The sequence below is a fragment of the Vipera berus genome (assembly GCF_964194415.1).
Source record: "Vipera berus genome assembly, chromosome: 3".
NCBI classification, from domain to species: domain Eukaryota; kingdom Metazoa; phylum Chordata; class Lepidosauria; order Squamata; family Viperidae; genus Vipera; species Vipera berus.
Window position 1 is genome coordinate 62185634 of NC_138204.1, and position 12660 is coordinate 62198293.

Here is a 12660-nt window from a genome sequence, read left to right on the forward strand (position 1 = left end):
TCTTTTTAATAATGTCTGTGGTGGTAAATGAGTCATTTTCTATCATTTTCTGGGTTGACTCAGTAACTATTTTTAGAAGTGAAGAAAATATATACCGTATTTTTCAGACTATAAGACGCACCTAACCATAAGACGCACCCAGTTTTTAGAGCAGGAAAACAAGAAAAAAATATTCTGAACCAAATAGTACCAGTATACTAGGAAGGAAGGAGGGGAGAGAGAGAGAGAAGGAGGGAGGGAAGGAAGAAAGAGAGAGAGAGAGAGAGAGAAAGAAAGAAGGAAGGAAGAAAGAAAGGAGGGAGGATAGAGGGAGCAAGGAAGAGAGAGAGAGAAAGAAAGAAGGAAGGAAGGAAGAAAGGAGAGAGAAAGAAAGAAAGAAAGGTACCGGTAGTTTCTTTTCCCTGAATAGGTTTTCTAAGATGCCGAAGCAATTTCAAACAATTAGCAGTATTATCTTGCAAATGGGAAATCACTTCCAATAAACTTTGCAGAGAAACCTGCAGGGACAACTCCTCACGGCGTTGCTGGGGCAAGTCGCCTAGGTTTAGTATAGCAAAAACTATTTCTTTAGCAGCGAGGTAAGAGAAAGAAAATGTGCGCGCGCAGGGAGGGGGAGGCAGTCAGAAGGCATGGCAGGCACGTCCGTATTTCCTCCCCTGCTGACCAATCACAGGGGCGGGGCGGAGAATTCCATGTCTTCATTCAATCACATCTCTCCAATGGAGCTGATGGACTGCGTTGACTGAACGGGAGACAAGTGTTTTCGCTTACCTTCGGACCATAAGACGCACCTCGTTTTTCCACCCACTTTTGGGAGGGGAAAAGTGCGTCTTATGGTCCGAAAAATACGGTAAATCTAACAATTCTATTTTGGAGAGATGGGTGTTGCTTGTTATATTTATGACTAAAACTTTTCCCATACTTCTGTATAAGTTACATACATACATACATACATACATACATACATACATACATGATATATAAAATCTTGTATTGAGATGCTTATTATTAGATGAACAGACAGCTATTTGGATTGTATATCTCAAAATTATAGTATGCCTAATGATTACTATGAGTATGGGGAATTTTATACTATGCCTAATGATTGGTACAAGTATAAGGTATAGCATTTTAGAATAAAATTTTAAATTGGTTGAAAATTAAATATACAGGTGAAACTCGAAAAATTAGAATATCGTGCAAAAGTTCATTTATTTCAGTAATGCAACTTAAAAGGGGAAACTAATATATGAGATAGACTCATTACATGCAAAGCAAGATAGTTCAAGCCGTGATTTGTCGTAATTGTGATGATTATGGCTTACAGCTCATGAAAACCCCAAATCCACAATCTCAGTAAATTAGAATATTGTGAAAAGGTGCAATATTCTAGGTTCAAAGTGTCCCACTCTAATCAGCTAATTAAGCCATAACACCTGCAAAGGGTTCCTGAGCCTTTAAATGGTCTCTGAGTCTGGTTCAGTAGGAATCACAGTCATGGGGAAGACTGCTGACCTGACAGTTGTGCAGAAAACCATCACTGACACCTTCCATAAGGAGGGAAAGCCTCAAAAGGTAATTGCAAAAGAAATTGGATGTTCCCAAAGTGCTGTATCAAAGCACATTAATAGAAAGTTATGTGGAAGGGAAAAGTGTGGAAGAAAAAGGTGCACAAGCAGCATGGATGACCGCAGCCTGGAGAGGATTGTCAGGAAAAGGCCATTCAAAAGTGTTAGGGACTTTCACAGAAGTGGACTGAGGCTGGAGTCAGTGCATCAAGAGCCACCACACACAGACGGATCCTGGACATGGGCTTCAAATGTCATATTCCTCTTGTCAAGCTGCTCCTGAACAACAAACAACGTCAGAAGCGTCTTACCTGGGCTGAAGAAAAGTGGTCCAAAGTCCTCTTTTCTGATGAGAGCAACTTTTGCATCTCATTTAGAAACCAAGGACGCAGAGTCTGGAGGAAGAATGGAGAGGCACACACTGCAAGATGCTTGAAGTCCAGTGTGAAGTTTCCACAGTCTGTGTTGCTTTGGGGAGCCATGTCATCTGCTGGTGTTGGTCCACTGTGCTTCATTAAGTCCAGGGTCAACGCAGCTGTCTACCAGGAGATTTTGGAGCACTTCATGCTTCCTTCCGCAGACGAGCTTTATGGGGATGCTGACTTCATTTTCCAGCAGGACGTGGCACCTGCCCACACTGCCAAAAGCACTAAAACCTGGTTCAATGACCGTGGGATTACTGTGCTTGATTGGCCAGCAAACTCGCCTGACCTGAACCCGATAGAGAATCTATGGGGCATTGCCAAGAGAAAGATGAGAGACATGAGACCGAACAATGCGGAAGAGCTGAAGGCTGCTATTGAAGCATCCTGGTCTTCCATAACACCTCAGCAGTGCCACAAGCTGATAGCTTCCATGCCACGCCGCATTGAGGCAGTAATTGCTGCAAAAGGGGCCCAAACCAAGTACTGAGTACATATGCATGCTTATAGTTTTCAGAGGTCTGATATTGTTTTATGTACACTCCTTGTTTTATTGACTGCATGTAATATTCTAATTTTCTGAGATTGTGGATTTGGGGTTTTCATGAGCTGTACGCCATAATCATCACAATTATGACAAATCACAGCTTGAACTATCTTGCATGTAATGAGTCTATCTCATATATTAGTTTCCCCTTTTAAGTTGCATTACTGAAATAAATGAACTTTTGCACGATATTCTAATTTTTCGAGTTTCACCTGTAAATACAGTATTCAGAAATTGCGTACTAGGCCTTTTCCATTATATACAATCATATATTTTAACATTTTCAATTATGAAAATAAATAACTATTTCCCTAAAATTTATTTCTATTTCTGTATGTCAGTAAAAAAATATAAAAGACAAATACATACCTAAACATAGATACATTAGGATTGTACAGGCTATTCAGAGAGGCAGGAACTTACTTTCAGTTGCAGTTCCAGTATACAGGTTAGGGTTAATGATAGCAATTTGGACTGTAATTGCCATCTCTAAGCGATGAGAACGTAAAGCATGAAATTACATGACCATGTCACTTAGCAACAGCAATTCTGGCATTACCAGTTCCCGTTATTAAGCAAGAACATCTTGTCACCGTTTTGTAGTCTCCTGCCAGCTTCTTCACTGACTTTGCTTTTCAGAAACCAGCAAAGAAGTTGTAGATCTCGGGTGTCAAACTCGCGACGTCATGTGATGTGTTGCGACGTATCACGACTTTTTCCCCATTGCCATCAATGGGGTGGGTGCAGTTTTGGCATGATGCATCTGATCTACAGGCCGGCAGTTTGACACCCCTGTTGTAGATGGTGACCATGAGACACTGTGGGTGCTGGGTGCCTAGATTGCAATTACATGACTACAGGGGACACTGAACTCGAAAGACCTGTCATTAGTATCACTTGTTCAACACCATCACAAGTTTGAATGGTCACTGAATGAGTGGTCGTTAAGCAGGGACCACCTGTATTCTCAGAACTCAAGAAAGTCTTTAACACCTCAGTGTTCTGTGTAATAGATTCAGAATGGTATTTAGCTCACTCTTTGAAGAACCTGTTTGAATGATTTGCACAGTCCATACACAGGCATACCCACTTACACTTACATAACAATGCCCTCGATTTTAAACCTGTTCAGTTTTGTGTAAGAGATTGATTACACATAATTATAAATAGTGCAGTAGAAGGGTATAGTTTCTTTTCTGTATTGTATTAGTTATTACTGTATATAAAGTTGCCAGATAAGAGCATGTCATTTTAATACAAATATCTATGGGAAATCTATGGGAAAATATTTATCTGCAAAGAATCAACTCTGAAAAGCACTAATTCTGAATTTAGTATATACCTATACAAGGTATATCCAGATTATGCTCTATATGGTAAATCTTTTAAGCATCCCTAATATGTAGTAAGTAAATTACAAAGGTATAAATTTCCATCAATATAGAAAAGTATATCTTAATCTATTCAGCTTCAGTTACTTTATTTTGGCTCATATCCCTTAGAGACCTTTGTGTGTATGCATCTAAATTATTTCCAAATTTCTTTTTGTCCTTAGAATTTTTTTCTTCTCATCTTATTGTAGAAGAACCTGCAGAATGATGTGAAATTAATTTAAAGAAATTGTGAAAATACAGTTTGAAAATAGATTTTAACTATTTGTCATTTAAATTTTCTCCAAAAATATAATATTTCATTTAACTGTATATTGTTTTAACTCCTAGGTTTCCTATGCCCGTCCAAGTTCAGCATCAATCAGAGATGCAAATTTGTATGTCAGCGGCCTTCCAAAAACGATGACCCAGAAAGAGCTAGAGCAGCTTTTCTCGCAATATGGGCGCATCATCACCTCAAGAATTCTGGTTGATCAAGTAACAGGTTAAAAAAGTTTTTTGTTTTAAAATGTCTAAATTTCAATTTGCTCCTTTCATATGTATAATTTAATTTTGTTCTATGTTCTTATTGCTCAAACGATATAAAAGTCGCACATTTTTCAATTTTATGGATAAAAGAAGGCTGCATGTCCTCTTTAGTCCCAATATACCATTTGGAATTTAGACTGTGATTGAAGGATATTACAAATGTATCATCGAATTTTGGTCACCCACTGGAATAAAGTTTGCCTTTCAGGGAAAGGCTGGAATGAATAAATAAATTACACTTTAAAAAGATAAGGGAATATCTGATATTCTGTCCTTACATAGTGAAAGCAGACGCATAATACCTCTGTTTTTAAACTTTGCATACATTACAGAATGCATAGTTGTTATACTGTGTCTTTGCAACTTACTTAGTCGGTTATGTTATTTCTAGTAGGTGAACACTTGGAACTTTTAATAGTTAGAAGGGACTTTGGAGGACTTCTGGTTTTCTTTTCTTTTATTTATTTAAATCTCATTTTCTTATTCCAGGTGTTTCTCGTGGTGTGGGATTTATCCGTTTTGATAAGAGAATAGAGGCAGAAGAAGCCATAAAGGGACTTAATGGCCAGAAGCCAAGTGGTGCTACAGAACCAATTACTGTGAAGTTTGCTAATAACCCCAGTCAAAAAACAAGCCAAGCTCTCCTTTCCCAGCTGTACCAGTCCCCCAACAGACGCTACCCAGGACCACTCCACCATCAGGCTCAGAGATTCAGGTAATTTTCTCTTTGCATTACTCTCCTATTTGATTTATTATTGTTAAGGTTGAACAATTTATTTGGTAAAAAAAAAAGACTCCTACGGAAATGGATGATTTTTCAGCTGTAGCCAGAATGTAACATTCAGCCAAATGTTGCAAAGAAACTACAAGATCCTTTATAGAAGAAAAAAAAATCTTTTCCACAAGGATGTGATTATCAGAGATTCGGAAGCAAGCACCAAATTATTCCCCTTAAACAGATAATGTTCGTATAAAAATGTATACTTTCCTAATTAAGTAAATAGTTTTGTCTTTAAAAAAAGCAGGAAAATCTTTATTAGTATTATTAAAGTTGGACAGAAACAGTCAGTTGCTAAATATTCTTTTATTCCTTGGCAGCCTTTTCAACAATTGGACTAGCTTTTTCAGATAAGTGTAACAATGAGCATCAGTACAGATTCCACTGGTGCCAAGATAAGTTGAATATAATTCAAGTGAGCTGGAATTGATTTTGATACTTCTAGCTTAATTATGCTGCTAATCTGAGGATAGATCATGGGATTAAGGATTCCACATACAGGTAGTCCTCGATTTATGACCATTCGCTTAGTGACTGTTCAAAGTTACAACAGCACTGGAAAAAGTGATTTACAACCTGTCGCAACATTCCCATAGTCCCATGATTGGAGTCTTGGAATTTGGCAGCTGGTTTTCAGCATCCTGAGTCACATGATCACATTTGCCACGTTCTCAACCTGCTTCTGATAAGCAGTGGGGAAGCTGGTAAGGAAAGTTGCAAGTCTCTGTCACGTGTTGTCTCACTTAATGAATCATGATCCAGGTGAGGTTGTATGATGTCTCACGTAACAATTGCACTGCTTAGCTAATTTTCCTGTGCTGATTTGGACATAAGGCAAGGACTACCTATAGTGTTGAGTCATGAAACCCACTGTCATTTCTTTGTATCCGCTTCTGTGTTGCAACACAGTTGTTTCTTACAATTAGAACAGGTTCCAAAATTAAAAGTGAGTTTTATCCTGAGGAGGGGAGTATCTCTCAAAATCCACCAAACTGCACCTTAAATATATTTGTAATCTTTTTTTTCAAAAAGTAGAGTATGACACATATTGGTAGCAGTGCTGAATAGCTATAGTTTAAAACTTTTGCATTATGCAACATACAGCGAAATTATGGAATTTCTTGACATAGCTTTGTAAGCTTAGGCCCATATAATTGATTTCTTTTACTTCTTAAAAGGCTACTCACTGAGAAAATTTTAAGTGCATTGGGGAGGAGAGATCCTTCCCTAGGCCCCTAATTTGTTGGGTGCTGCCGGGTTCAGTATTCTCGGCTTCTATTCAAAATCTTTATAAGGCTGCTGGGTGAGCTCATCCATCACCATAGGGTGAGGTATGGTCAATATGCGATGTCTATGCCACTGGAAAATTAAGCAATGGCATGGATGTCTTATCTAGGACCTAGAGGCTCTGAGGTTCTGGATGGGGAACAATAGGCTTCAGCTGAATCCTGGCAAGAATGGATTATTTGAATTTGGGGCTTGCCAGTTCCAGAACTACGCCATCTTTAGTGCTGGATGGGAGTGCACTGCCTCAGAGAAACCCAGTGCCCAACCTGGGGGTAACTCCTGCTTGAAGGAGGTCTTTGCATAGCTTCACATTGTGACCAATTGCTCCTGTTCCTAGATTGAAGGATTCTGGTCACAGTCATTCAACCCATAGGCTCTCTCGATTGGATTACTGTAATGTACTCTACATGTTACTGCTCTTGAAGGGTACCTAGAAGTTTTAGCTGAGACAAAATACAATCACACAGGCAGTTATGTGTGCTTCTAGAAAACACATACTACCCTCTCTTCCGCAAGCTGTATTGGTTGCCAGTCTACTTCCGGATTCAGTGTTCAGTTTTAACTTTAAAGCCTTTCGTAGCATGGGACCAGTTTATCTGGGGGACCACATCTCCCCAATTACAATCACTTGTAATCCAGTCATACCTGGCAAAAGAAGCATGTTGTAAGTGCTACCTGTTAGGGAATTACACTTGGTTAGCCTGAAGAAGCATTACTTCTCTGCCAGGGTGTGGGACTCCCCTCCAAAGTGATGTGAGTTCCACCCCTACTTATTTCCAGAAGTCCTTGATGGCTTTGTCATCAGGCCTTGGAGTCTCAGAGAACTGGTGAGATCTTGAGGTGGCTGCTTTGTTAATTTACTTCCTTGCTTTTTTAATTTTGTAATAATGATTGGTGGGTTTTTGACATGTTTTATTGTTGTACACCACCCAGAGTTGTTTCTTGGGAGATAGTGACTATACAAATTTGGTCTATAAATAAATAAACTTGACCTAATTAATATGTAAATAGGGAAAATCTCTGTTAGTATTACTTATTGATCAAGATAAACATTTTCGTTTTTCTTTAACATTGAGCTAGTCTGCTCTACAGATATTTTAAAGAAGCTTGTTCCCAACCCATCCCTGATAGGTGGTCTTCAATTTACACTCACAATTGCAACCAGAATTTTGATCGCTAAGCTATGCAGTCATTAAATAAGCATTCACATGACCGAACCTCATTTTACAACCATTATACTTCGATTATCAGAAATCAGCTGGGAAGATTGCAATCACGTGACCACAAGATGGTGCGACGGTGGTCACTCCGAGGTCAGGTCATAAGTCGCTTTTTCCAAGGCCAGTGTAATTTTGAACCATCATTAAACAAATGGTTGTAAGTGGGGGTCTGTCTGTAGTGTGAAGGTATAACCTAGAATCTTAAACAGATAAAACAGCATGTTTCTTATTCTTCTGACATAATTGTATTCAGCTGTTGAATAGCAATAATATAAATAGTTGAACAAATGATAGTTCTTAAATTTCATATTAAAAGTGTGTGAAAACAAAACCACAACAAAATTCTTCTGTGCAAGATCAGATTTTCAGATTGTGGAATGTTACTTTTCTTCATTACTAGCACATCTAAAAATAGCATTAATTGATTGTAGTTTATAGCTGCTGATTGATTAGACCCACTAGATAATGTTGAAATTCCTTCTTTGAAAAGGGAGCATTATTAATAAAAGTTCCATTGAGCAATCTTGCCATCTGTGAGACATTAACCTAGGGACCCTCCTTCTCTTTTCAGGCTGGACAATTTGCTTAATATGGCCTATGGCGTAAAGAGGTAATTAGAATTCCAGATTGCCAGATGTCCATGTTGGCACAGATTGGTGCTGTAATTTTTTTTAATCACTAACTTTATTTTGTTTTTAATTCCTTCTTTTTTTCCACCAGCATGCCAAACGTTTTCTGTCTTTTCATTTGGACTTCAGTTCGTTTTCTTTAACAAATGTGCACAAGCACATACAAAAGTATGTGCCAATCTTTTATTTCATGCTTTCTGTTGTTACAGGTTTTCTAGATGGTTTAGGTGCAACAGATACAAATATTCTGATTCCAAAACTATTCTGTTTAATATTTTGGTGGGAGGGTCATGTTTCATTGAATCCAAATTTATTAATAGACATTTGGAATACCTGCATAAATTTATAATTGCAAACATGGTTAATACTGGCTAAATATTTCATGGAGCCAATAACTTTTCTTTTTATTTTTCTTAAAACTGTAACTGTATGCACCTTAATCAGATCCAGGTTTTCTTTGTTACAGGTTTAACAGTTTTTCCAGTAATTTGGAGCTTGTGATTTTTCTGCTTTTGGTTAACGGTTTGCTTGTTCTGATTTTGATTTTATTTTAATTCAATTTTTAAGGTCATATTATTATAGCTCTTTGTTAGTAATACACACATACACATATACAGAAGTTGAACACAAATCACAGAAGGATTACTTCACATACAGCTCAGAAATGTTACATATCTAGGACAAAGGGCCTTACATCCTTATTGTAGCACGATAATCTATGTACAAAAGTTATGTGCAAAGATGCCAATTCATTTGCTCTGTGTCTCTTGAAAAAGAGTAGGTATTCCAGAAATAGGTAATATTGCAGACAAACAATATTTATGATGTCTTGCATATTTACATTGTATGTACATCCTCAAACATTGATTATTCCAGGTTGTTTGGGGAACAGCAAAACACTGGTAAGTACAAGTTTTAGCTACCATAGGCATGCCCCCAGATGAATACAGTTTAATCTGTATGGTTCAGAAAATTAATATCTTTCTCATTAGTGGTTGTACAAGATTTCATAGTTCAAATTGTATAATATATAACCTGTCTAGTTTGAATTGAGTTCTGTACCTTGCATAATGTTGGTTATCCCAAAAGGAAATAGTATGATATATCTATGTATATTTCCTGGATTAATAAGAACAGTTGGTTCCTAAGTGCCAAAAAACGAATGACAACTTGTCTTTATAAATAGCATTTGACAGAAATAGTAATAGTTAAAAAAATAGAGCTGTGTAAACTTTCAGAGAGGTGATTTGGTTCAAAGGAGCTTTGATGTGTGGAGGAGTTCAGATTCAGTAGTCTTTCTCACTTTGTAACATCTTGAAATATTGCTGCAACTTTTCTTCTGTATAGGGATAAAGCTGAAGGAGCAGCCAGGGAATATAATCATCCTTCCAAATCTTGGGGTTTACTATTTGAGTTTCATTTTAGAAGTATAATTAGATTAGACAGGTTATGTGAAGGAACAATGTTCCAGAAAAAGAAAAAGGTTTTTTTTTAATTATTAAAAAATTTAGGATAGTTTTAAGATTTCCTGAACCAAGCTCATCTCTTTTTTTCTTGGCAAAAGGATAACAGTTGTTTGCCATTACTCTTTCTGGCTGTTTTGTTTTGTCTTTTTACTATAACCTATATATCTGGTATTTCCTTATGGTCTCCTAACCATGTACCAATCAGCTCCTACCCTGCTTTTTGGATTGGATGGCGTAGTGCTGCCATCTACAGCTCCTTTCCTTAAATACATACTATTTTCTCCTTATCCCTTTATCACCTTTTTATAGTATATTTCCTTTCAATCTGTGCCCTTCCAATCTGCATGTTTTTAGCTATTTTAGCTAACCTTTGCTTCTGTTTATAACCCAGTTTTCCATTAAAATAGTAAAGTCTATTAAAGCAAAACCTTTGGATAAAATAGTGATATACATAAGCACTCTGTGACAGTGCTTATGTATATCAAAAGAAATCCTCTGAGGGCCAGATTCATGGAATTATTTTTCTACTTAAATGTTATTCGTGCCATTATTGAAGTGCTTCTTTTTTTAAAAAAAATGCAATGGGATTTCTAGTTCTTTATATTTAGCATCACAGCAACTGTTCTCATTTATTTGAAATGAAAAGGTTATAAAGCACAATTTATACTTAATTTGAATTATGAATTATTGTTGTTCAGTCACAAATAAGAAAGATATTGCCAGTTTATTGTACAATACTGTAGCTACTATTAATGACTCTTCCTCTTGTAGTGGTCCATACTACATAAGACCAATGAGTTATGGAATCAAAAGCTGTTCTAGTCCTCAGGAAATCTACATATAAATTCCATCTAGCTTTGAAGGTAGTATCTTCAGACTAATTGCTGTTTTGTAGCCTGCCAGTAGTTCTGAGCTTAAAATTGGAAATATGAGCTCCTGGAGGAAAGGTATAAAAACACAAAATGAACATTGATTCTGAATACAGTGGGAATATTTTGAAGAAAAATTACACCATTATTATGCAGCAAATTTCCCACATATAACTGTAAACTTCAAAATTGTCAGTGTATGTTTAAAGCTAAATTCAGATGATTAAACTAGGTGATGGCCAATTGAAAGCTTAACACGTGGTGCTTGAATTTATGTTGGCAACAATTGTTTTTAAACATCCTGAACACACTGTCAAGCCTTACAATTACCACTTTTCACTCCCTTGATTTCTGAGTAGCTGTAAATATACTTTATTGCATGATTACGTAGTTTAGGCTTATTATTATGTGATAAGTTTTGAAATAGACAACAGAGCTCCTGGACAGAAAAAAAGTTGTCTAAAGATTATATATGATACAAATAAACATGAAAGGCTCTTGATCATCTCAATCTAAGAACTGTTTTAGGTACTTGAAATGCTAGATTTTATTATATTGATAGTATGGTAAATACAGGTAGTCCTTGACTTATGGTCACAATTGAGCCAAAATTTCTGTTGCTAAGTGAGACAGTTAAGTGAATTTTGCCCCATTTTACAACTTTTCTTGCCACAAGTGCATCACTGTAGTTGTTAAGTTAGTAACATTGTTAAGTGAATCTGGCTTCCCCATTGACTTTGCTTATAAGGTTGCAACCGTAATAAATATGAGTCAGTTGCCAAGTATCTGAATTTTGATCACATAACCATGGGGATAAATGATCATGGCACTTTTTTCAGTGCCATTGTAACTTTGAACAGTCACTAAATGAACTATAGTAAGTCAAGGACTACCTGTAATAAATCTGGTATATGATAGAAAAGTAGTAAGTATCCGTTTTAGCGTATGAGAGCGCACACACAGACACATTATTCTAACTGAGAGAATTTCTCTGTTAAGTACCATACATTCGTGGCAGATTTGGTGGGAGACCAACTGAAAAATGCTGTAGTTTTCCAGGATCTTCATCGTTTCAGTACATTTATTGGGTAAATTTACATGCCCCCATATATGCATATACATTTTTATTGTGCCATTTTCACAAATAGAAAAACATGTAGTAAATTTTTTTGGGGGGTTTATGCCTAACTGACTACATCCTTTTCAGTAGAGATTGTTAGTGTCACTGTTTTCTCCATGGGGTGTATTTATACATGATATGTATTATTCACAGGCTTGGGAAAAGTTCTGGAATGAAACTTCATGTTTGAAAATTGATCTTTAGGTTAGTTTTCCTTTCTGTCTTTTTTCTTTCGTTCTTCAACGTTAATCTGGTAGGTTTTCTCCAATCACAATTGATGGGATGACAAGCCTTGTGGGAATGAATATTCCTGGCCATACTGGGACTGGATGGTGTATTTTTGTCTACAATTTATCACCTGACTCAGATGAAAGTGTGCTGTGGCAGCTGTTTGGGCCCTTTGGAGCAGTCAACAATGTCAAGGTGATCCGCGACTTCAATACCAACAAATGCAAAGGGTTCGGTTTTGTCACCATGACCAACTATGATGAAGCTGCTATGGCCATTGCCAGCCTTAATGGATATCGCTTAGGAGACAGAGTATTGCAAGTTTCCTTTAAAACCAACAAAACTCATAAATCCTGAATTTCATATCCTTAATAATTATTATTATAAATATATATAAATATATAAATATATATACAAAAAAACTCTTCAAGGCTTATACTCAACCATGGACTTTTATAAGCCAGTGTTGCCTAAGTATTAAACATTGGATATCTTGTGAACAGGAAAAGGATTTTATAATGCTTAGAAAAAAAACAAAAATCTTTGATGCATTGAATGTTCTTTCATAGCTGTTGTTGTTAAATATAATATACATAAATAACAAAGT

The 12660-nt window shown here is 36.7% G+C and overlaps 1 protein-coding gene across 1 annotated transcript in view; it reads left to right on the forward strand.

Annotated features, from left to right (window-relative positions):
* ELAVL4 (ELAV like RNA binding protein 4) overlaps window positions 1-12410 on the forward strand; it is a gene marked incomplete at its 3' end in the record, with an annotated part of 91374 nt that extends 78964 nt beyond the window's left edge. Inside the window, exons 4-7 of the mRNA XM_081323194.1 lie at window positions 4259-4412; window positions 4946-5171; window positions 8313-8351; window positions 12083-12410. Of these exons, the coding sequence (XP_081179320.1) occupies window positions 4259-4412; window positions 4946-5171; window positions 8313-8351; window positions 12083-12410 (747 nt within the window). The remainder of the gene's footprint in view (window positions 1-4258; window positions 4413-4945; window positions 5172-8312; window positions 8352-12082) is intronic.
* Window positions 12411-12660: the final 250 nt, after the last annotated feature.